At 31.8% G+C, this 27,633-nt stretch overlaps 1 protein-coding gene across 8 annotated transcripts in view; it reads left to right on the top strand.

The window, feature by feature from the left end:
- Positions 1-27,633, top strand: part of LOC134722102 (protein phosphatase 1 regulatory subunit 16A-like) — a 59,115-nt gene that overhangs the window by 14,864 nt on the left and 16,618 nt on the right. For all 8 annotated transcript variants that reach the window (XM_063585582.1, XM_063585585.1, XM_063585587.1 and 5 more), the window contains exons 2-7: positions 8,468-8,963; positions 12,122-12,192; positions 14,085-14,230; positions 20,722-20,825; positions 22,923-23,047; positions 25,025-25,150. In XM_063585582.1, coding sequence (XP_063441652.1) covers positions 8,714-8,963; positions 12,122-12,192; positions 14,085-14,230; positions 20,722-20,825; positions 22,923-23,047; positions 25,025-25,150 — 822 coding nt within the window. In that variant the 5' untranslated portion in view covers positions 8,468-8,713. The remainder of the gene's footprint in view (positions 1-8,467; positions 8,964-12,121; positions 12,193-14,084; positions 14,231-20,721; positions 20,826-22,922; positions 23,048-25,024; positions 25,151-27,633) is intronic.

Raw genomic sequence — 27,633 nt, forward strand, 5'->3', positions numbered from 1 at the left:
AGAATTTCAAATTCTTCTCTAACAGGAAAGTTACCCTAAACCCTAAAGAAAAAGGATGCCTGCTTGCTTTATACAGTTAAACATGTTAGAGTTCTAAAGTTACAGTTTTCCATAGAGGTAAAAAATGTGGTATTTCCCTGTGTGTAGATTAACATCCTAATGTAGCTTTAACAATTAGGATCCATTAGAAAAGATTTATATCTGATTGTCATTTTAAAAATGAAAGGACATTGACAGTCGTAACAGCTGTGAGAAAGTGACTCTGGTGATGATCGACCCGTATCATCCTAATTTATAATCGTATGTCTAGCGAGTAAAGTTTTTGGGAAAAATCAGTGAAAAAGAATAGAGGATATTTATACAAAGGTACATGTATGAACTAATTTTATGGATGTTTTAGATTTTTAACAATGATAATTTACGCTCAGTGGGAAGATCATGTAATGATGAACACACACAATAGTATTGATATATTTTTTGCCTTACTTGTACATGTGGTTGAAACAGGATTGTTAAAGAATGGAAAAAATCCTAGTCATTTTAATAACTTGACACACTCATTTACCACAAACAGTTATATATATATATTTTGTACATGAATATAGATTTATTAATTGACTATCTACTCTTCTTATTACATGAGACAGGAAATTTTAATTAGAAATGCACTTAATATTTGATTAACTGTCTGTAATTCTAATACAAAGACACATCTTTCCACAAAGTCTTAACCAACCAAATCTTCAAGGATTAAATTTTAATATTTGAAAAGCTCAAACGTGAGTAAATCAATTAGGTACATGTACATGTAAGTAAAGATATGATAAGATTGTCCGATTATTGAGAATTAATAATCTTCATCCAGACAAGTGATGAGTAATTTGTATTATCTGAATATGTCACATGAATAAACGACAGCCACTTTCCATCGAGACAAACTTATTTATACAGATTTAATATAACGTCTGCCGAGGTAAAGAGTTGACTTAATTTTCTACTGATTTGGGAGACGATTTCTTGGTAGTAAACCTATAGTATTATAAAAGTAATGATATTGATGATGCAGTTTTGTCTCATCGAATCGTTTATCTCTCTCATGTCATAATTACGTATCGTTAAATAGTCGCACAATCTAATAACAATATATCTTACCCAAAATAATTCCATTGTGTAACAATAGGTTCTGTTATTAAAAAGAAAGAGGAAGTTAATTAAAGTCAAATTGTAAAGAGGCTGAAGTAATGTTTGTTCCGTGAAGCTATAGTAGTAGTTCTGCTCTTCCCGAGACTCAATTAATGTTTGTACAGTGAGCGCACTATCTTGGGCATTCTTAGTTCTATGGAGACTGAATTGATGTTTGTACAATACAGAAAACTACCTTAGGAGGTTAAATTAATGTGCGGCTACTGTCTGGGGCATTTCCAATGAATGATTTTGTTTGTTAAGCAATGTTGACTTTCATCCGTTTTTCAGGGTTAGGATGTAACATTGACCAGATTGTAAACCTTATATTTAACATTGGCCTTTAACCAGAGTAATAACGGAAAAAGGCTATTCGTAAAACAGAGAGTTTTTGAAGAAGTATCAATTATAAAATAAATAAAAGGATTAAGAACTGAATGTGATTTTTGAATGGAATTATTTAAATGTTTTATATTCGTTGATTAATAAGGTAAGTGTGATAGTGTTTTATGAACTTTAACATGTTAAAAATTAAATGTGGTTTAAACTAGGTCAATGAGACAGCTACCCAACATAGCACACAAGAGTTAAATCAATGATTAATGATTTATTAAAAGGTTAAAAGGAACTATATGTTACATAGAGACATCCATTAACAAATTGCTTATCTTGTGGTCAGAAAATATAACCTTCTGTCAGACCACCTACATACCTTAACTGGCTAAAGGTTCATGTGATACAGAGTTTAATGTCCCATTAATCTATCCGGTCATGATGTGCCAATGAGGGAAGAGGATTAACCTAAATGAACAAGCAATTCTCAAAATTTTATTGTCATCAGCAATTAATTTTTCTCCGAAAGTACAAAACTGTATCATTTATAAAAATTACTCTGAAATCTGTTTTACAAAAGATAGATTAAAGTTAAGCGTGTTTTAAGATCAAATATTAACTAGTGATTGTCTGGACCCTTCAGCAATATCATAGGTAAGTGATTAGTAAGAAGTGAATACATTTTTTCAATTTTGTCAAATCTTATATAGATCTATAGATACTTATGAGTAAGAAAACACAAATTAGGTAATGTATAGAAAAATTTCGTTATAGAAAAAAGTTAAATTTAGTAAGACATGTTTATAAGGTCACAAATTAATTTCAAGATTTAAAAAAAACTTTTGTGAAAAAGAATGGAAAAATATAATGATCAATGTTGAAATCTTCATGGATTGACTATCCAAAATTCAAGTCTTAGTTGAAGTGGAAACAAGTTTTTAAAATTTTTTTGCATTTTTTTCTCCAGCAGCTTATTTAAATACATTTTTTAATTGATTGTAAGTTTTTAAAGAAAGATGAAACCTTGCAAGTTATACAGTGACCTTGTTTTAAGTTAGTCCAGTTATAATTGAAAAATAAAATCAATTTTCATACATATTTGTTCTGTGGTTAACATGACGGCAGACAAAGTGAGATTAAGAAAATTTCCATATTCACTTAAAGATATTAGATTTAGCAGTAGAAATGTAGAGCTGTTGCTATTTTCAATTATTTTACCATAAAGTCAATTAATACAATGTGCCAGGGGACATTACTCTGTAACATCAACTGTCAATAAATAAAAACGTTTTAAATTTATTGTTTAGACATAGTGGTTTAAATTAAAAACCATGTAAAAATAGAGATATGGTATAATTGCCAATACTATCCATCAAAAATGCAAAGTTCAAATGACCTTGAGATCAGCAAATATAGGTCACTATGACCTTCAACAATGAGAAAAAAAATCATTTTCTATCCTAAGACAGCAAATGTTCTTGTTACTGCACAGTTCAATTTAATTTCATCATGTACAAATAATTATCAGTACCCCAGCAATAATTTTCTCTTATTAAAAATAAAATTGATAAGACCTTTTGATGAGGTGCTTTTTTACTTCCCTGACTACCCATGAGGGTTTTGCACCGTTGGTATTAAGTAATGTAAATAAAGTCTTTTTGATGTTATATATTGCAAGTTATGATAATAACATTGATCTTTTATACTTGGTTTAAAAACTATATACTCTATACATTTAAAGGTTAAGCCATATGATTTGTGTTTAGAAAGGTCATGACTTTTTAATGAAATGAACTTGTTCAGCTACATCATCCTACATGTATCTCAATTATCCACTAATAACTTGAGTATACCCAATTTGGTGATTATTTTTTAGTGATCAAGGGGAGATAATTTGCCTGTGTTCTATCATCAAAATAAATTGTGAAGTTTACAGTAAATTAAGTGATGTTATCAACAATAATTGTTGGTCTGGTATCTGACTTCAGAAGTCAGTATATATTTACTGTAATTGATTACTGTTGATTGTGATGGACAACCATATAAATAAAATCATCAGGTTTCCTGGGACTTAGTTGCATAACAACAATAAACAGATAAGAGGGGAAATTGGTACAAAAAGACTATTTTTTTAATTATTGAAATTGACAGAATTGATAAGGATTTCAAAAAAATTCCATCTATTTACAGTATGAGTACCGGTATTCTAAAAGTGCATTTTATTAATTTCAAAGTACAGGACAATAGTTTGTAAGTGCAGAGTTTTTTCTGGACTCAAATGTTGACCTACTTTTACAGAATTATACAAGCTTGCTCTTTTTATTGTTCTTTAGTCGTACAGTATTGACCTGAATTGTTGTGTTTTCTATGGTTATTGACCTTGAAATTGATTTCAATGTTTTTGATTGACATCTGTCATCAGTTAATTTTTAAGATACAAGTTATTACCAGTGAGAGAGTTCATTAGGATATTAAACCAATGGTATGAATTAAAATGTTTACCAATAGAATTGAGAATGAAAATGGGGAAATCGCCACCACGAAATAGTACAAAAGCAGAGCTTAAAAGTGTTGTTTAAAACACCAAAAATAAAAAATAAAATAATATTCATTTTATTTCAATATTTCTTCAGATTTGCATATAAATTGTGCAAGTTTGCAAATGTTTGAAAAATTAGAAATTTAAATGTTTCCCTAGGGGATGCAGGATTAAAAAGTTTTTTAAAAGCTTGCAATATTGTGTCAATTTTCTTCTGTTATGGTACAGAATTTTGGATATTGTCTCATGAAGATATAGAATATTATTGACTTATAGCATAGACAATCTAGTAAAAATGAAAACACCATGTCCCACCTTAGTGATATTTTACAAGTAACCTTTAATAAATTGATTTAGGTGCAGTTTGAAGATGTTCTTTTTACACTGCTTTTCCATTTGTGAAACAAATAGTTTTAAATGATCAATTACTACAGAATGGTTTTTAGCAGTGTATTGTCTGCAATCAGCGCTATATAATTATTGTTTCTGAGGGTATTGTCTGCAATCAACACAGTTGATTATTGTTTTGAGCAATTTTGTCTGTTTCCTGGCTTAAAGACCAGTTAATTAAGTCTCTGTTACACTTATCAAATGGTCAATTTAGTGGGATACTTAAGTTAATGGATTAATGTCCAGTAGAATACTGATCTGTAATTATTGTGTTGATGTATAACTGATGTAGATATATAGGGAGATTTTCTCCTGGTTCCTAAAGGTCAGAAAGAGTAAGGAATAGTAGGTTAAGAGGGGATACAGTCTATCATGATTGATACATGTAATTAAGATTTAATTGAGTAGTTGTTGGTGACATATCTTCTTGCAGTAAGTTTTTTTTAGATTGTTTACGAGGTAAGGTCATGCTTAATTATTGAAAATAAGTACTAGATATCTCGACTCACTTGTAGCTTAAATTGCTTTTGGGGATGTCTAATATAGGTCTGTGTCTTCTTATAGCTCTGCAGCTAAATGAAAAAGGAACCTGTTATTTTGTTAAGATTATGTATACAAATAAAATGGTCCAATTTCACCTTTTTTTATATGAAAACTTGTTGATTTGCTCTTGGATCGAGGGAAGTCAAAATGTTAAACTTATAAATAAATGAGTTATTCTAATGCTATGTGACATTGAATGCTATTTTGTACTGGATGACAACTGCCATTTTCATTGGGAGTCATTGACTACAGCTCTCACTGAATATTTCAAATGTTTTCTTACAATACTTAGAAATAACAGCCCTGTTTGAAGCATTGCTTGGGTCAATTGGGATTTCATAGACACAATAATCTTGTTTACAGGCTTTTCTTAGCTATTCTCAAAGGAACTTCATTTCCAACCACAATTGATACCAGTGATGCTTAAAGAGTTGTACAGTTATTTCTTTGTTTTGTTGTCATTGTACATCATAAGTCAAAAGTTTAAAAGAAAGATGAAAAAGGAATAATAAATCAATTTTGTCCCAGTATTTATTTTTAGTTGCACTATTATTTATAGTCCTTATATGAAAATTTCACCCACTTAAAATCTCAACTTTAAAATATCTGTTTGTATATTTTGAATTATAATTGTTAATTATCATTTATATTAAACCATCTGTGAAGTTCCATTTGGTAACAAATTTAAGAGTGCATGAAAAATGTGTATCCATCTTAAAATTTAATTAAGTCTGATTGAAGTGAATACATCAAGATATAATGGAGCCTATGTAACAGGATACTGAGATATATTTTTTGTGAACTACAACTGAATTTGCTGTCGGAGGTGATGACATTGATGTAAACATTATATTGTACACATATTTGGTGATTGATGTTCGGTGTACACGATTGTTCACTGTTCCAGGTTATATGTAAAACATTTCATTAGGGATACCGTTGTGACATGTTGTTTGTACTTATACAAAAAACAGAATTGCTTTACAATTTAAAAAAACCTCAATTTTAGCATGACAAGCTTCAAAGATTTGTTGATATTCTGACTTGTGAAATCAAAATCTATAATTGCAAGTGTTTGAGCATAATTTGAACAAACAGATGAAAATATCTTATTTACTAAAGACTTTCCAGGTGAAATTTAATACCCCCCAGGCCCCCACTCATAAAAAGTAAGATGAAAGTAAGAAGTGATTGATTGATTGTCACTTCTTGCTAAATTTCCAGTTACAAATATTTAATTGATGGTCAGAAAAATTTAATAACAGAATTGCTAGCCTTAGGCCTAAATTATGATATTGTTTGTTTCCCCAATCCCGACCCTGCCAAGCCATGCAGGTGTGGGTAGGTAGGTAGGGAAATAATTTTAATTTTCCAAAAAGCTTGAACAATATCATACAATCTGGCAAGCCAGAAAATTGGAGATGAATAAAATAATATTTGACTTAGTTTTGACAATGATTTAATTTTATGAGTAGCACTGTTTTTGCAGGGTCAGTCGGGATTGGGAAAACAAATAATATTTTATTTTAGGCCTTATTTAATGGCTTTAGCTATGATGAAATAAACATTTTTTTTTTGGGGGGGGGATTCAAGTTTCAAATATATAAGATATTGCATAAGGTGATTGCTCATTTATTTTATTTCTTTATCCTGACCTTCATTATTTAGTTTTTATGTTTTAAAAATGCCCATGTTAACTGTATAATAAAAGTTACAAATATTGTGATATACATATAAAGCCTGTTTGCAGAAATTTATCTACAGAAAAAAGATAAGATAATGTACATTGACCTTTACATGTAAATGTATGTTGCAGAAAGAGTCAAAACATCACTAAATCAGATTGTTTGTCAGCTATTGTTATGTAATACATGTAATTATTCTCCAGAGATATTGTAAACAAATGTGTAACAATGTTGTAGAAGTTATGACATTGTGGTCCTGTGATTTACATTGTTGTTAAAGTCCTAGCTTGGATATAGACAAATGTGTTACAATGACATAGATACAATGACATTGTGGTCAGGAAATAAACAAGGTGAAATAAAACTCTATAACTTGTGTAGAGTGAATTGCAGTGATTTCAAATCAAAATTTAAACATTATTTTTATATAAATTAAGCAGGATTTCATCCCAAATTGTAAAAATTAAAATTAATCCAGGAATTTTCATAAGTGGGGGCCCACTGACTCACCTAAGAGGGGGCCCGATCCAGTCACGCTTCAGTGACTCCCTATATAAGCAACCAATTTTTTCCGTAAATCCGCCTCTGGACAAAATCGCGAAAGTTTCTGAATTTACAGTTATTCCACCACTGTGACCAGACAAACTATTGTAAGTAATTTTCTGATAGCTAGATCTATTACAGAGTGAAGCATCAGAAACATGAAATCTGTGACACTGACAAGGAATCAGTCAATCCTTTTCAACTCCACAGAATCTTTATTATTGTTGACAATAGCATGTTATGGTCAGTGCTATCTTAACCAGGAGACACTGATTGTCTCTGAAGTCAGGTAATGGTCAGTCTGCAGAAGACAACTAAAATCTAATGGCTTCATTCAAGCTCTCAGTCTTGTAAAGGAAACGGTACTAATCTTATCACAACTTCTGACTTGGCTGACAAAATCTAAGCTTTTACAGCAGAAATTACAATAATTACAGTATGTTATGCATCCTAGCAACTTGGTGAAAATTCTGAGTTTGAACAGAGTTTGAACAGAATGTACTGATTTATTGTAAATTGTATAATGTGTTTTACAGTGCATTTAATTTTGGATTGATCTTACATCCATGCTGTATCCTGGGTAAAGTGTCACTCTTTCATATTAAATTATCTCTTATTAAGTTCTGTGATTGAGTTTCCAGTTAATGGCATTAACGACATCATTATGTCCTTGGTAGCAGTTAGAACTTGATAAACATGCAGATCTTTGGTAGTAGTTGGAACCATATAAACATGCAGATCTTTGGTAGTAGTTAGGTCCATATAAACATGCAGATAAACTATAACTATTGCATAGGAAATGAAGAAAAAAAAGGCTCTTAGTCAAATTTGTATCACTATAAATTAACACAAAAAAGGATATTTTAATAGGTTTCATTTTTCTGTTCTAATGAAAAGTAAAATCACAAAAGTACTGAACTTAGAGGAAAATCAATTCTGAAAGTCCATAATCACATGGCAAAATCAAATAACAAAACGTATCAAAAACGAATGGACAAGAAACTGTTGAAATCCCAAAGATGAGCTTGTTTATTATGTTTAACCTAAGAATGTTTTTAGTACAGTTGTACAGCAAGAATTTTTCATGGACTTTATTTATACAAATGAACTGTGTAAAGCTGACCTCAATGATTGATTTTGATTTCAATTGTATTGTGAGGTTGCTGTTCAATTGATATTTAGCCCACATTTCCCTTTATTGGATGATTAGTTCAAATGTTTTTTTAATCATGATTACATTTTTATTTTTCAGATGTAAAAAGGAATTATTCAGAAACAATATTGAGTAATGTAACGTGTGACAAGATGAACAGTTTTAAGTTTTAAGCTTTGGATAAAATGTTTCGACACACATTGGATGTTATTGTACCCTTTAAAAATAATTAGCTTTATGCAATATGGAGAGATGTGGATAATGATTCCCAAATTTAGTCTTGGAATATAAGGAACGATTTTTCAATATAACCTTTTGTGGATTTGAAACAAATAGAATTTCAAAATGTCAGAGCACAACGATTTAGTGTTGGAAATTGCAATGGTGGAGAAAATGAGTACGCAGGAGCGACTCAAACATGCAAAGAAAAGACGGAGTCAACAACTGAAAAAATTTGCAAATTATGAAAAACAGGTGGATAAAGAATTTGCTAAAAAGGTTAAAAAAGGAACAGGAAAAAAACGTCGTCCTCGAGTGAAGTTTCGTGGAAATATTATGCTTTTAGAATCAGCAGCAAGAGGGGACATTGAAGATGGTAATACTATTAATAAGTGATTGTGTCACATGATCTGTTATAACTCTTGTATCGTATATAGGTTTTATCAGGGGTATTTAAGTCTAAGTTTTAAGAACTGAATATCCTCTCATTGGATTGAGTAGTTTAATAGATCTGTAATAATCAGCTATTCCAACCTCTCAAAATTGTTGAAAAGATATCCAAATTTTTATTAATTTGGATATATGTTTATTCATTTTTCGACTTTCCAGTTTTAATAAGTTGTTTTCCAAAAGCCAATGTTATTAACTTTGAAATTTAGACATTTGATGGTTTGAATAAATATTTTAAATTGTTATAAATCAAATATGAGAATTTGAGTGAAATCGGTGACCATAAATTTGACAGCTCATTAACTATTGATTTGACCTCAGATGACCATATAAGCGATGTAAACATAAATAAAGATATGAATAGATTAAACCAAGACAGTGCAATTGGATTTTTATAGGTCTGTTTAATTTTTATTGTTTAGATTAAAAATAGATTTTTCTCATTGTTTTTAACCGTATAAGAATGATTTTATGTGCATCGAATAAGTAATCAAATGATTTACCGTAGTTTCACTTTCATTGTTGACATTGGAGACCTGGATGCTTCATACTTTGTATATGGATGCCTCATGTTACGAAGTTTCCTTCAGTTACATGTCCAATATCCTTGACCTCATTTTCATTGTTCAGTTACTACTTGATAAAAAAGTTAAGATTTTTTGTAATGTTAAATTCTCTCTTATTATAAGTAATAGGATAACTATATTTGATATGTGCGTACCTTGCAAGGTCCTCTTGCCCGTCAGACAGTTTTCACTTGACCTCGACCTCATTTCATGGATCAGTTAACAAGGTTAAGTTTTGGTGGTCAAGTCCATATCTGATATACTATAAGCAATAGGTCTAGTGTGTTCGGTGTATGGAAGCACTGTAAGGTGTACATGTCCAACTGGCAGGTGTCATCTGACCTTGACCTCATTGTCATGGTTCAGTGGTTATTGTTAAGTTTTTGTGTTTTGGTCTGTTTTTCTTATACTGCATGCAATAGGTCTTCTATATTTTGTGTATGGAATGGTTGTAAGGTGTACAGTTCTACTTGGCAGGTGTCATATGACTTTGACCTCATTTTCATGGTTCAGTGGTCAAAGTTAAGTTTTTGAGTTTTGGCCTTTTTTTCTAATACTATATGCAATAGGTCAACTATATTTGGTGTATGGAAATATTTCATGATCTACATGTCAGTTGCGCAGGTTTTATTTGACCTTGACCTCATTTTTTACGGTTCATTGCTCAGTGTTAAGCTTTTGTTTTTTGGTCTGTTTTTCTTAAATTATAATCAATAAGTCAATTTTATTTTTTGTATGGAAGAATTGTTAGCTGTTCATGCCTACCTGGCATGGTTCATCTGACCTTGACCTCATTTTCATGAGGTCAAAGGTCAATGTTTAGTTTCCTTGGTTTATGTTAAGTTTATGAGTCAGTTGTAATAAAGCTTTATCATTAGGACTATCAACATAATATCAATGATTAGTAAAGAACAGGGTTGGCAAAGTATTACCCGCCCGGGAATTCCCGGATGGGAAAACCCGGGTTTTCCCGGGCTGGGCAATACTCCCAGAAATGGGTCATAGTGGGCAATACTGGGCAATATGATTTTCTATGCTTATTTTAACACTAAATAGTAAAGTCTTTGTACAGTTTCATAGTATAACAGTACAGCTCAGCTAAATATATACTTTTTATACAGATAACCATTGACAGTCATTTCTAGAAGATTGAAATATCAATTTCATTCTCTTCTCTATTAATTCTATATGTAGGCAGATAAGAAGAGTTGTACATTTAAAGATACCTTTTTAATTATCAAACATTGTTTTAATAATCCAAACTTTCAAACATGCATTTTATTGCAGTGTTTAAGTGACTTGTTAATTTTATTTGTTATACATTCATATTGCTAAATAAACACCCTAAAGGGTCATGCCAATTAAACTTATAGAATTATAAGGGCTGATTATTGTAACATAAACAAATCTGTGGTCTAATCTGAATAATTACTAACTAATTAGTGACATTATTTAAATGTAATTTTTCTTACAAGTAATTGTTAATTCTTAAATTGGGAGTTATATTTATTTGAATAAAAAAAAATGTTTGCTTTATACATGTTATATCTACAGTTTGCCAATCTAGACAAAAAATAGGGTATAACCATCTTATTAAATGTATTTAATTTGTGTTTATCACTGAATCCTCTTTAAAATTCATACAAGTATTTTATATTACCCAGTATTGCCCAGTATTACCCACTAAAACCCTGTAAAACCCGGGTTTTCCCAGTATTTCCCACTGGGCTGGGCAATACTCATAAAACCCGGGTTTTTGCCAACCCTGGTAAAGAAGGCGAGACATTTCAGTGTGTGCACTCTTGTTATTTTATAGATTAGAAATAGATGTTTCTCATTGTTTTTAACTGTAAAAGAATGATTTTATGTGCATCGAAATAGTAATCAAATGATTTACCGTAGTTTCACTTTCATTGTTGACATTTTTTTTCTTTAAATAACCAGTACAAGTACAATGCATGCATTGTCAATCTCTAGCTAGGGGTTAAATTGAAGTTCACATGAATACGGATTTAAAATGGTCGACTCATTCACTTGCAAGTGAATAGCTAATTATCAATGTTTTTTAGTGTAATTTACCTTGGAATTTAACAAAATTGAACCTTTTTGGCTGCAAAAAGCGAATTGTTATTTCACTATTTCACTTTCATTTTTGATGGAACAGAAAAAAAATCAAACTTTAAATTTTTTATATATCTCATAGCTAGTGCCCCTTTAACCTAATGGTTGAGTTCCCTTATTTGAATTGTATGCATTTGTTATCCTGAGATCTTTTATATCATTATTAGCTACTGATCATTATTAAAGGGACTAAATAGGCTGTATGGTCATTGCCCTTAAAACAACCAGTTGATAGCTGTCTCATTGGCAATCATACCACATCCCCTTATTTTCTATATTAGAATTTCTGTCTGTTACTTTAGAGTGGAGAAATATTTAATGTCAAGAAAAAAAATGTATTGTTTTATAAAGCTTACTACTTAAAATATGTGAATAAATGTATGTATTTATTTTTCAGTACGAAAATTACTAAATCAGGGTGTTAATCCAGATGTAACTAACGAAGATGGTTTAACGGCTCTTCATCAGGTGAGTGATCACAGCTTTCAAAAGTCACTCATTCAAAATCTAATTATGTTTTAAATAAAAAAAAATTATCAGATCAATTTTAAAAGCAATTGACTGAGACGTAAAGTAATTAGATTGTCCTTCTGTGTTTCTGTCACTGCATTCCGCTCTAGATTAAAAACCATCGGAGGTCCATGATGAAACTTGGTATGATTATTCACCATTACAAGAAGGTGTGTTACATAAATAGAATAAAAACTGCTTTGTGGCAGAAACCTAGCTAAATTTGTAACTTAAAACTTTAAGATTTCAGTAATGAAAGGTAGCATTTAAAAGTTTGTAACATACTAAGCAGGTAAAATGTATGTAATAAAGTGATAATGGTCTTTTTAAAAAAAAAATCCTCTGGTTACGCTGCATAGAGGCAGATTGAGGGGCATGTAAACTGGGGGTCAGGGCCCTGTCACTTATATGGTTTAGGCATAGGCTTTTACATGTCCCTACACAATGACTTTTTTTCATAGTTTATGGTCTTCCATTTTCACGATCCTTGAACTGCTGAAAACTAGATCATAGATATCTAAAACAATAGATCATTCATACATGTACACATTGTTATGTGAAATCTATTGAAGGACAATTAACACAAGAATAAGTCATGAGAAATGAAAATGATTTATTGAATTAGATGTTGACTGCTGCTGTTATTGACATTTTCAATTTAGACTGATATGTATGATGTCAGCAGGTACCAGGCTTTTATTAAATACAATGGTCACATGGTTTTGGTCAGGTTTCTAGATTTCTGTTTATGATATTTACCTTTCTGATGTAGTGCAGCAGATATTTGCTGTGTTAATTGTGATTTATGTTTAATACATGTAATTACATGTATGCTCTATAGATTTGGATGATTCATGTTCTGAAATATTTTTGGTAACTTTTGTGCTTTGTCCATATTTCCCACGAGAAAGAACAACAATAATGTTGACTATGCTTCATTTAGATAACAGCATTTTGTAGAATAAAATCTATAAAAGTAAGAGACATATTTACAAAGTTGCCCGCTCATGTAGTATATCCTAAGCAGTACTTCAAAAGAGTGTTTACTCAATGTTGAAGGCCTAACTGAATCTTTGAGATGAAGAACAGCAATGAAAGCTGGAATGACTGTTCCCTTTGTGTTTTTATGCCCCACCTACGATAGTAGAGGGGCATTATGTTTTCTGGTCTGTGCCTCCGTTCGTCCGTCTTTGCGTCCGTTCGTCCTGCTTCAGGTTAAAGTTTTCGGTCAAGGTAGTTTTTGATGAAGCTGAAGTCCAATCAACTTGAAACTTAGTACACTTGTTGCTTATGATATGATCTTTCTAATTTTAATGCCAAATTTGATTTTTATCCAATTTTACGGAACATGGAAAATGATAGTGCGAGTGGGGCATCCGTGTACTTTGGACACATTCTTGTTTTATTATGTTTGTAGTGATAGATACCCTATATCCTTTCTATTCCAACAACTGCTTTGTTTAAACTATTTGTTTAGAAATTAGTGTTGTCTCAATGCAGTACAAACTATCTTTAAGGTGGTACCCAACACTTTCACTAAAATTAATTTGGCTTGTTTAATTTTCATAAAATTTTGTCAGAATTAATTTTGTCCCTTTAACAAAAATATAAAAATTCAAAAATTTTAAACCAACCATTTTGTCAGACAAATTACACTTGTTATATAGCAGTTTGACAAATACAAATTTTGATCATTGAGAAGCTAATATTCCTTTTATAACACATTGTAATTAAAACGTTTAGCTGACTTTACAAAGTTATCTCCCTGTAGTGTTCGGTACCACCTTAAATTAATATATCAGTGTGAATTAATGCAAATGAAGAAATTACATTTATGTTTTATTATATAGGCTTGTATTGATGACAATGAAGAAATGTTAAAACTTTTACTGGAATATGGTGCCAATGTGAATGCGAGAGACAGTGAACTTTGGACTCCACTCCACGCTGCTGCTACGTGTGGACATTCCCACCTTTGTAAACATCTCATTTCTAAGTAAGTACTGTCTTTATGGTCCTGCTTCCATTAGAATATTTTTTTTCACCATTTCAGTCTGTCTGTTAAACGTTACAGTAGTATTAAAGGATTTTAACTGAGGTTCATGATTACAAAGTGTTTTTTCAATGTTATCCAACAGCTCTTATAAAACGTAGATAAGCAAGCTATGCCCTAACATATGTACATAAACAGTATCATATGAGTATAATTGATTATCAGACATTATAGCCGAATAAAGAAGAGAAGTTGTTAGAAGATCAGACTGTTAGGAGAATAAAAACCAACAGAATCGTCTGGTAAGGGAATATAGTTGACAGATACCTACTGTAAGGGGAATAAATTTGCCGGAATCGTCCGTAGAAGGGGAATATATTTGACATACTTATCAGATTGACAGCTCCTATGTGTTATTTTTGTTGTAATTCCAGTACTTGGTTAAGTGGTTTTTTAACATAAATGATCACTAGACTTGAAATATCCGTTGGGAAAATCGTAACTGTCAGCGTATTATGTGATCAACAAAATATTGTCGATTTAATGCATAAATATAAGACCAAAAAAGGTCACAAGAGAATTGTCGATTACATGACAAGATATTGATCTAATATGATTTTATAATCCAGGATTTATTGTGCATTTGATTTATTGTAACTTGGCCATTTGTTCTGCTTGGTTTTGTGGAGAATCTGTACTTTAAGTATTACTATAAGATCTGTTGCTCTAACTTGGTATCAATTTGCTATGTCATAACCAATTTGACCCAATCTAATTAAAAACCGATCTCTCATTGCTAACGTTTTCTGATATATCGCGTGGGAGATCTAACAAAACCCGCTTTGAGGTCACATGTGAGTGAAGTTATGAATTTATAACGATATGCAAATGAGTTGATGACCTAAAAATAAGCCAATCATCAATAAAGTGTATGAATTATTTGGACTGACGATTTCTTCGTAAATAAAATGAGTTACATCCCTTTACCCTACGATAGACTTTCAAGTTCGTGGAAGACTCCTTTTCATTGGTTGAAAAAGACACCTACGAGGTCACTCACATGTGACCTCAAAGCGGGTTTCGTGAGATCTCCCATGCGACTTATGAGAAAATGGGAGCGATGAGAGATCGGTTTTTAATTAGATTGACTATGACCCTATCAGAAATAAAGAGAAAATGAGAACAAATTTGACTGACATATTTTTGTCAGAATGTGATTGTCAGAAACTTTTACCCAGGTCTTTGTCATGTCTGATTGATACACATTGTCTTATCATTGCTAATAGTTAATTTTGGTGTCACTATTTGTTCTTCAAACAATATTTGGACTTTAGATTAGCTCAAATTAATACAAGCCTTATCTACATGTACCTGTGTGAGATCTACTGGTATTAAATATATGACAGATTCCTATTAGCACTGACAGCAAACACTCTTTATTTTATAATAAAAAGTATTGTTAAACCAATGTTACCAAAAGAAATTCCCATTTAAACTTTGTCTTGTTAGCGTTTAATCTGAAATCGAAAGTTGAATAATAAAGATCCAGTAACCTGAGAGGAATATATTATTTGAAAAAGTATAACTGATTTAGGTATCCAATGCCGTCAGATGTGTAAACCTTTTACAATTATTTTGTTGTTGAAGTAAAAAGCTAATCTGTATTTAGCAATTTATCTGAAATTGAAAGTTGAATAATAATGATAAAGCAATGTTAGAGGAATAGATTATTTGAAAAAGAATAACTGGTTTAAGTATCGAATGCTGTCCCAGGTCAGATGAACAAACTCTTTACCAATATTGTTGATATTGATAGAAGTGATTTATCTTCATCGGTTGGAAGTTTTTATGTAATGAACAAAAGCTTAACAAAAAGTTTAATTTCCCCTACAGCTCATCACATCCCACCAAAATAAATGTCCAAGACAATTAAAGTTTCCGCCAAAATAAATGTCCAGGACAATCAAAGTTTCCGAGAAGAGTCATAAGGAACAATTAACTTTAGTGTTTCTGCTTAATATTGTGATTATATTGGTGAATAGGTTCCATAAACTTTTCCTTTTATTACATATTAAAACTAAAAAATCGATAAAGCCGTGAAAACCGGCTGACTTTTCTAATTGTGCTATCCATTTATCTAAGTATTGGTGACAAAATGGTCTTGATTTTTCATTTGAGGTTTAACACTGTCAGAATGTTACTGACAATAAACTTGATGAGTTGCATAAATGTAAATTGTATGATGAGATTGATCAGGGATTTATACAAAGATTGAATAAAAAAGTAGGTAGAAAGCTGGTGGAATGAATTTATTGAAATTATGAATGACTTCATTAATTACGATGTCATAGTATTGTGGGGTAATCAACTTGACTGTCTACAGACCTGTAACATTCATATCAATGTTGAACAAGATAAATTTACCATAAGATCCGTTTAAGAAATCTAATTCAGTTACCATGGATAGGTTAAATGCTTCTAATTTAAAAAATGAAGGGTTTTCTAAGAAATTTAATTTAAAAGTTCGGAAAAGTAAATAGTTCATCTGTCTTTATCATCAATTTCTGGTATTGACATACCATTTACATTAGACATACTTTGGTATATATCAGATTAAGACATATCGGGCACTGTCGAGGTTTGGGTCAGTAACCAATTCTTACAGATTTCTATTAGACATGTATATTATGAGATAGATTATACTGTCTGTAGCAAATTCATTGATGATCAGTCTCTCCCAGAATACATTTCATGCCATAGACCAATAGCACAATCAACTTGTAGCAAAAGTAATAAGGAGGTCATAGCAGAGGTTTCACTATGGTAAATGATAGCAATATATTTTGAAAGACATTTATTAAATTTTAAATAAAAAATTGCTGTAAAGTTGCCAGGGAAGACTATGATATTAAATTTTAATAAACTTGGCATGAATTTTTATAAAATTATTTCCATCAAGGGCATCAAATTTGGTCTGGTTAATCCAAAACTGTCTGTAGTCACTTAGAGTGAAACATAATTGAACACTGTCAACTTCTTGGTCAATTTATACATTACCCCAAAAAATTTGATGTTAATTAATTTTAATTATCTTTCATTTTTGATTCAGCATATAGCACAGCAAGTTTTTAATAAAAATAGTAATTTTGGTTTTATGATTTTTAAATGACTTTTACTGATCAGGTCTACTATATTACATCAGTTCAACTATAGATTATGTATTAGGGATGGGGTGATTGATCAGTTTACCCTTGTTAAATTGTCAATGTTTCAATTTGACATAAAATGTATTAAACTTTGTTTAATTGAAGCTTAGCGTTACATGTTTGCAAGGAAGATTTGATTGATGTGGGTGATCCTGGCTCCGTATCTTCTCAATTCACGCCCATTTTAATTTGCTGAAGTGACTAAAGAGTAGGAAGAAAGAAAGATAACATTTTGTATGTGTGATTGATGGAGTGGATTAACCATTAGTTGAAGAAGCCATTCAGGGACGTCCTTGTTGTCGGAATCTCAGATAACATACGACTCTTTAACATCCGTTATTGTTAGAAATCACCTACAAAAGAGAAATCGACTTAAAGCTTGGCGCAGAACAAAATAGTCATCAATTATTGAGATTAAATTTATAATGAAATGCAGTATATTGCAAAAACAAATTAAAAACCCGTTAGTTGTACATGTATTTTCTGCATGATTATATTGAACACATGCATAATTTATTTACTAAATACTTTCTCTTTTACTTTATCATCAATAATTTAAAGATTTGAAAACAGCCACTAGTAAAACATGTTGTCTTTAAGAATATATTATAGTACAAAGTGATTAAAATATTGAAAAAGTAAAGTTAAATAAACTGGAAAAGTGAGCAACAAGAAAAAACAAACAAAAAGGAGTTTGAGTGAATTGATAAAAGTGAGCTAGCCCAATTGAGGGTGTTTGTATATGAATCACTTATCAACATGCTTTAAATATTTCTGCTGGGGTTTATATGACCATGACCTCATTTTTATGATTCTTTTGGTCGATTTTAACATTTTGTGGTTTATTCTGTTTCTCAGGTACTATTATTTATAGTATCCCTAGATTTGGTGTTTGTAAGGATTGTAGGTATACATTTCTCTCAGGCATGGTTCATCTTACATTGATCAGATCTCATTTTCAAAAAAATTTGATAATGTTGGGTTTATGTGATACTTGTTAGTAAAACCTTCATACTATAGAGAAAAATTCAACAATAATTCAATAATAAGTAAAAAAAACAAGACATTTCAGGGTGACACTCTTGTTTTAGTTTGCCAATATTAAATGACATGGGTGTTGATGTGTAGATAATGTTTTTATTTTTTTGTTGGATTGCTGTCTTGTTTAGAAATACTGTCATACATCCTATTATTCAGATGTTTATGTTGCCATGAACATTCATGAAATATTTGCCACTGGACCATAATATACCAATCATAAATCAAACTATCATATGTCTATGGCCATTTAAGTTAGACCTTATTTTAAATGGTAAATGTATTACAAAAAAACATGTATATGTATACTCAGCATCTTTAAGATGTAAAATCATTACCCAGGGACATAAATCATTGAACTCATGTCCATATAATGATCCAGCTGATTTCCTTATAAATTGGTGAACAATAATAACTTTGATTTCTGTATGGTAAATCATATTCCGAATACATTAATAGGGATTACACATTATGTATCCAATTATTTTCTCCAAATTGAACATTGATTTCTGCTTCATTAAGTTGATAATGTCATAGAGAGGGTAAATAAATTTATAAGCTTTTTATTCTGTTTTCAATATGAATCTTGTCATGCAGTAAGATTTTGATCAACCCCAAAGCTTTATATGTAAAAGTGTAATGAAAAAAGGGGGAAATCACCCTGATTATACATCATCTCGTTCAACTTCAGAAGATATTTCCAATGAAGGGGAGCTAACTCTGTAATTTGCCACACATCTATCCAAATTATATCTTGATATTTCCTTAATTACCAGAAACACTTAAGGTCCAAGGACACAGTTATCGTCCTTTGGTTTTCGTTGTCTACGAATATAGTCCCTAGTGTAAACAGTGTAAAACTTGCATGTTTTATTTAATACACTTTCCCAATTTATTTCTTTATATTAAATGCATGAAATATTAAGTAGGGGGATGTAATTACATGTCAAAACAATTTGGGTGCTGAAACTTTATGTTAAGTAGTGAATTGGTCCAGTTCTAAAAGGTCAAATTTTATCACGTCTGAAGCTGTCAAACTGAATTTTACACCCCCTTAACACAGAATTGTCAATATTTTGAGTTAGAGCTGGGAGAAGTTTCTATAATTTTGATAATATTTGTCTCACTGGTAGTACACTACACTGTAAAAATATTTTTGAGAAAGAGCAGGTGCGATTTTTTTAATTTGAATTTATTGTCTAAAAGAAATGCACTACGAAATAACTGTGTTCTCGGGCCATAAAGGAAAGGTTAACCATTTAAACTCTGGATGAAGGTAGCTTCAAAATTAAATAGGATGGTTAAGTCAGTAGGTTTTCTTCTGTCCTGTTTTAAGATTTGTCTAAAATGTCTGATTTTTACAAAGACTGACTCTTTAAAAGTACAAAAATATGTAGTTAACTACCCCACTAACCTGCAAGACATTAGGAATGATGGAAATATCAAATGGTTGTAGAATATAAACATTATGGGATATATGTAAATGTCAAAAGGCAAAAACCAGACAATACAAGTTAAAAACAATCATGTAGAGGTCGCAGAATAACAAGTAATTATCATGTAAAGGTCACACAGATAAATGGTAAGCACTAAGATGAATGAACGAAAATTGAATTACAGAAAGATCCATTGAAGGCCAAATAGTTGTAAATAAACGTCAGTCTGTATATTAAATGGTGTTAAACTTTCAAGTTGTTAACATGGTTAAGGTCAAGTAACGGAAAGAGGGTAAGACTTCAGATTTTACTTTCCACTTGTACAAGCTGCACTTACTACTAAAATAAAAATTATAATCCATTTAAAGCATTTATTTTCCTGGAATATTATTTAAAAAATATTCTCTATATAAAAGAAAAATATGTTGAAATGTTCTTTTTAAAATTCTGTTAATGTCAATAGTTTATAATTTAACAGAATACACAATCAACATATTTTTTTTGAAATTTTTTTATGGATTAGGTTAATTTATGTAGCTAAAGAGTCTTTAAATTTTTTAAATTTTACCCAACCATCATACAAGTAAGAGGCTTAGCTTGCTATAAAACCAAGTTTGATCCATTGTTTTTACTTATAAAGAACATGCCTGTACCAAGACCGTTGTTTTCATTTGTTTGATGTGTTTGAGCTTTTGTTTTTGCTGTTTTGACTTTGCCTTAGAGTTCATTATGGCATTTTATTTTTTTCTCAGAGAATAAAAAAGGACTTGAAGAAGTGGTTTTCCTCTATTTTTAATTATTGACTATTTTTCAGGGGAGCAGAACTATTAGCAGTAAATGCTGATGGTAACATGCCATATGATATCTGTGAAGATGAAGTTACTCTGGACTATATTGAAACAGAGATGGCCAAAGTTGGTAAGAATTTTCAGTAAGATAGTGAAGTGTAAGGTCACTTGATTTAATTGAGAAAGTTGTAAAAGAGGGACTCTTAAATCTAAAACAAACTGACAACGTAAAGGTGAATTTCAACTTTTTCTTAACAATTTTTAACTTCAGATTTTGATAATGAAACAGAATAGAAAAAAAAGTGTTTGTCTTTCTGGTCTAACTCTGCTATCTGCTAAGCACCCAACATTTAAGAGTAAGAACAAAGATTGTATGGTCAGATAGGATGAGCATGTTCAGAATTGATATGCTGGTCCAGTACAAAACAGAGTTTATTAATGTAATTAATGTAATATATGCCACTGGACTGTACACTTAAATTGTTTATTGTTATTAGAATAGTTAATCCATATCTCAGATCATTCGTAATATGCCTGAAATATTTGCCACTGAACATTAAACAACTAACAATTTTAAACCAATGTAGATCAGACTGAGATATCTGATGTTGATATAAAATTTCTTTTTGAAAAGAAAAAAAATTGCTACATAGCTAGCTGTCTGATGATACAGTATCCTTGGAGTTATAACTGATTTAAAAAAAAATAGCAATATGTTTGGTACTCATGGCAATTTCATCAATAGTTTCCATTTCTCAGAAGTAAAAATGTTTTAAAAAATGTACTAAGATGTAGTAAATCTGTACCAGTAAGTATAAATGAATCCCCTGTATAGATATTTTTTTTAAATAGTATTGTACAATTGTATGGAACATCAGTGTCTCAGTTAATTGTGGTCTTACTGGCAGGAAAATGACCATGAATGGAACATATTAATTAACTTTAACATATTCTGTTGAGAGTTCATTTAATGTCGGGGAACCATTAAATTCAAGGAAAAGGAAAGATGTAATATATTGTCAGTAGAAAAATAGTGGTCGATAAAAACAATTCAATATGGTTTTATTGTATAGATTGATACAAACATTCAACTTTGTTGTGTCATATATAATTTATTGCCGCGGAAACATTAATATTTCAGATCCAGGGAATATTATTAATATGACAAAAACAAGCCTCAATATATAATATTCTTATTCATAACAATTAATTCAGTAAAATCCTGATCGTCGTAGGGACTGGAGATGTATAATTTCTGTAATTGATTCCAGAATGGTCATGTAATTTATAGATGGGTTTTGCTAGTATTACACAATTAGGAAATAATCATCAGAAATGGAGGTCTAATATTTCATCAGTAAATACCATAATAGCCGCAATCTCTTTGTACACGTATCTGTTTTATACCAAACTAATTGATCACAACTTTAAAAAATTACTTTGTACTTTTGCAGGGTATGAACATTAGTTTGTATTACGTAAATGTTAAGGGTGCAGGCTTATTAATGTTTTGGTTCCAAACTAAGTTCATTTAGGTCTTGTATCAAGGAGGCATGTTTGCTTTTATACTTAAAATAAAGTTCAGAATTAACAATTTGTATTGGATATTTTCCTGTAAACTAAATATAGAGAATCTCTAGATCATTTTAACTGACCTTTTGACTTTTTGCTCTGAATAATTCTTTTTCCCTATTTGATTATTTAAAAAAAAAAAATCAACCTCATGTATTTGGAGAGCATGACTTTACAGGACCCGAACCTGGGATCTCTGTGTTACATGGCAGGGCATTAACTGACTGAGCTAAAGAAGTATTGCCACAAACATAGCAAGCAAGCCAACCAAAGGTTTACTCTACAAGCATTAGGAAATTAGCTGTAAAAGACAAAGAATGACTGTGGATACATTCATTTTTGTGGATTCCAATTTTTGTTGATTGTTGAAAAATTGTTTTTCCCTGGACATTTGATTTACTCCTCATTTTATCATTTAATAATAAAAAAAAGAAGATGTAGTATGATTGCCAATGAATGAGACAACACTCCACAGGAGACCAAAATGACACAGAAATTAACAATTTTAGGTCACTGTACAGCCTTTAACAATGAGCAAAGCCCATACCGCATAGTCAGCTATTAAAGGCCCCAAAATAACAATGTAAAAAAATTCAAACGAGATAATGAGCTATTTAAACATACTTTAATTGTTATGATTGTAATATTATTTTAGGAATAACTCAGGAAGAAATAGACGAGAGAAGGTTGATACCAGAGAGAAATATGTTAAATGATGTGTCTCGTTTAGCCAAGACAGGTGGGCCCCTGGATGAGAGGGGCACTGATGGTGCTACTTTAGTAAGTAAATGATGTGTCTCGGTTAGCCAAGACAGGTGGGCCCCTGGATGAGAGGGGCACTGATGGTGCTACTTTAGTAAGTAAATGATGTGTCTCGGTTAGCCAAGACAGATTGGCCTCAGGATGAGAAGGGCACTGATGTTGCTACTTTAGTAAGTAAATGATGTGTCTCGGTTAGCCAAGACAGGTGGGCCCCTGGATGAGAGGGGCACTGATGGTGCTACTTTAGTAAGTAAATGATGTGTCTCGGTTAGCCAAGACAGGTGGGCCCCTGGATGAGAGGGGCACTGATGGTGCTACTTTGGTAAGTAAATGATGTGTCTCAGTTAGCCAAGACAGGTGGGCCCCTGGATGAGAGGGGCACTGATGGTGCTACTTTAGTAAGTAAATGATGTGTCTCAGTTAGCCAAGACAGGTGGGGCCCTGGATGAGAGGGGCACTGATGGTGCTACTTTAGTAAGTAAATGATGTGTCTCGGTTAGCCAAGACAGGTGGGGCCCTGGATGAGAGGGGCACTGATGGTGCTACTTTAGTAAGTAAATGATGTGTCTCTGTTAGCCAAGACAGGTGGGCCCCTGGATGAGAGGGGCACTGATGGTGCTACTTTAGTAAGTAAATGATGTGTCTCGGTTAGCCAAGACAGATGGGCCCCTGGATGAGAGGGGCACTGATGGTGCTACTTTAGTAAGTAAATGATGTGTCTCGGTTAGCCAAGACAGGTGGGGCCCTGGATGAGAGGGGCACTGATGGTGCTACTTTAGTAAGTAAATGATGTGTCTCGGTTAGCCAAGACAGGTGGGGCCCTGGATGAGAGGGGCACTGATGGTGCTACTTTAGTAAGTAAATGATGTGTCTCGGTTAGCCAAGACAGGTGGGCTTCTGGATGAGAGGGGCACTGATGGTGCTACTTTAGTAAGTAAAACAGGGATAAGATTTCAAGGTTGGAAAATGAATGGAGATCTGGACTAAAAAAATATGAAAGTAATGAAGTATTATATATGTCTTCTTTAAAAGATGGCATTAGTTGATATTTTTTATAGGTTTCACTCTCAAAAAAGTGTTGTTTATAGTTTAAATATATTTCGTGATGTAACAGTTTTGGTCATGTGATATTTCAAGTAGTTCGAAGACAGATATTGCATGTGACTAAAATTATTAGTAAATATAAATTGAACTGGAGTTGACTTATCCAATGAGTAGACACACCTGAGACTAAACTAAGGTGTCAAGCAATTACTGAACAAATATTATAACAGATCAACTATCTTATTGATTAGATCAGCAAAATCATAAAAGAATTTCATACATTCACAATAATTGATGTATATAATTATTTCCTGAAATAAGCTGACTCCTATAAACTCTCAACAGTCTCAGATGTCGAGAGGTGGTATAATGATTACCCTTCAAAGTTTGTTGACCATTGCTTTGGTCAGTTACGTGATAGAAGGTCATTTGAACGAAGAAAAATAACAATTAAGTTAAGTAAGGAAAATAGAAGTCTTAGTAGTTGTAAACAACATTTCGTGATGTAATATTAAGTGTCATGTGACATAAGAAGTGTTCCGGGTGCGGGAATTTCTCGCTACATTGAAGACCTGTTGGTGACCTTCTGCATTTGTTTTTTTATTTGGTCGGGTTGTTGTCTCTTTGACACATTCCCCATTTCCATTCTCAATTTTATTCGTATTTAGAGAAAAGTACAAACTAATTTCTATTATGGAAAGAGCGTTCTTCTGATTCTTGTTCAGAGACAGAAAAAATATAACAAACATGGCACTGTCTGTGATTATCAAGACTTAGAACTAGTCCAAACCATCATTGAGGTGCTGATTGTTTTCCTTTTGATATATAAGAATAAAAGAAAACATCTAAGTTGACATCAGAGACTTTGTAAATCTTGGAGATCAATATAAAAATAAGGAGATTTTTTTGGTGTGAATTAATTAAATTATGTTTTTTTTTCTTTTTTTTCAGCTTCATATAGCAGCTGCTAATGGTTACATGCAAGTGGCTGAGTTTTTACTTGACCATCATGTTTCTGTTGATAAAAGAGACAGTGATTCCTATCAGCCAATCCATGCAGCAGCTTTCTGGTGCCAGGTTAGTTAAACTAGAAGATTGGAGCATGATATATTCCAATGAATGTTTTTAAGGGTCAGCTGAAGCAGGCCTCCAGGTGCAGGAATTTCAGGCTGCATTGAAACCCATTTGTGGTCTTCAGCTGTTATTTGCTCTTTGGTTGGGTTGTTTCATTGACAAATTCCCTATTTCCATTCTCAATTTTATTCCATAGAAGTTCGGTGAAATTTGACAAATATCCACTCATTCCTACAAAAACATTTTGGTGGTAGTTTTTTGGGGAATGGTTACTTTAGATAAATTGATTTCTTTGATTGAAGGAATTTGTTTCCTTGGACATGACTTTCTTCCTCTTTTATTCTGCATACAATCATGATAAAAAAAAATTTTAATACTGTGTTGTTTCATCAGTTATTCGTGCAGATCTCTATACAATTCTTCAATGGTTAAAGACCTATGTTCTATAATTCATTTTGTCATAGATATATTCCCAAGGCAGATGAGATAAATTAATATGATGGTTATGTTTTAATAAAAAAGTAAAATAACCATATAAAATATCAATTTGTGCCATCCATGCGAGTCCAATGATTGAAATAAAGTGTTATGTGGTGGGAGTCCGTATCATTACCGATACTCAAATCCTATTAACAACTCCAGCCCCGTTTATTTAACGCTTGGTCACACAATTTATGTCAATTCTCATTAATTGTAAGAGAAGTTCTGATTGGTCAAGCATGTTGTATTATTGTTACTATTGTTTAATAGAATTGTCAACTTGCCTATTTTACATCAACATCCCATGATATATATGATATTGAAAACATTTACTTGTCTGGTGTTATCTGGAAAATGAGGGCAGTAAACCATTTATAGAGAAAGTTAGTGTTAAGTAAATTATTTTTTGGACCATATATAAAAGGAGAAAAGGGAGATTTATTGAAGTTATATATACTGAGTGCCAATGAAAACACAACACTTGGTTTTTCAAAAATAAAATTTATATTAGAAATGATAATCTTTCAAAATAAATTGTTCTTGAAAATTAACAATTCTAACAATAGATCGATATCAAACAAAAATGTTTCATTGTCATCTTTCAGATGCAATAGGTAAACGAAACATTCAATGTCGAATCATCAACTCACAGTTCTAACAAAACATGTTACAACCCCGTTGTGCAGCGCAATCTCGATAGCGCCGTGGAATTATTCTTCCCGGACATTCAATGTAATCTCGACGAATGTTGTTTCACTTGTCCCGAATATCAAACTCAAGCTGACTTTATGATATTGGTGGTGGTTTTCATCATATACACCATGTACAATCTGATGCAAAATTTGCTCGATCAGCCCAAAATCGGGCGAAAGACATGACTTTTGGCCAAGATGTATGCCAAATGTCTATGTAACCACCACTGACCTTTTTTAGTACACAATGAATGATTTTTGGTCTACAGAATTCGATATTCATGCCTTACGGCCGTTTAGATGTCACTTAGGAAAGACTTTGGTACTCTTTAACAATTTCTGTGCAAATGGTGCTTTACTGAAATTGCTCGAAAGGATCTACTGTGACCACCATTGAACTCTTGTGACCTTTGTACACCCATCAGACTCAATATCGAATATGTTTAAGACCATATGAATCGGTCTGGCTGAGCGTTTCTTGCTTTTTGTACCCTGGGATGTAGCTTATCATTAAATGATCCATTTTGGTTAAATTTGTGGATGATTTGGGTTATTGTAGAGGCTACAACTTCAGTCTTCTCGTAATTGTATGCAGTGAAAGGCTTCATTGGATCATGCCCAAAACTGCATGTCGCTGGTTGTCAGAAAGTCCTGGCATTTACTCAGATGTTTTTTGCAGTTTCCTTACAATAAGGGAGGGAAAATTCATGACATTAGCCAAGCTTTAAATGACCACATCGTGAAAATGGTGGGTATGTTGAAAAACATTGAACTCGGTTTATGTCCGTTCAAAATAACCCTTACTTTGCATTTGTTCCAAAAATCACTCTACCGTTAAGTTGTCGTCAATTGTCTTAAAAGTATTTTAAACCAACTATACAAAGTTCTTATAAAAATAAAATAAAATTATAAGATTTTTTTGAAAAATAAAAGTGTTGTGTTTTCATTTGCACTCAGTATATAAAAAGAGGGGATTTATTGCAAATAAAATGATAAAAAAAGTGGGATTTATTCCAAATGACATGTAAAAATGGGGGGGGGGGATTTATTCCAAATTGGATGTAAAAAAAAAGGGAGATTTATTTCAAATGAAGTCCGTTGATATTGTTTGTTGTCATACAATAGATATTACATTACACCTACTGAAAAGAATAAAACTAAATTTATGAACCCTGCCCCTGCCCAGACATAACTACCTTACTATTACACTTTTAAAAAAGGAAAGAAATAATGACTGGCATATTTTTTAGACAGTGTTTATTGTGTAACTTTTGTCTGAAAAATTGTTGTCTACAGAAGTTTTGACAGCCACTT

Source organism: Mytilus trossulus, chromosome 6, assembly GCF_036588685.1.
Source record: "Mytilus trossulus isolate FHL-02 chromosome 6, PNRI_Mtr1.1.1.hap1, whole genome shotgun sequence".
Taxonomy (NCBI): domain Eukaryota; kingdom Metazoa; phylum Mollusca; class Bivalvia; order Mytilida; family Mytilidae; genus Mytilus; species Mytilus trossulus.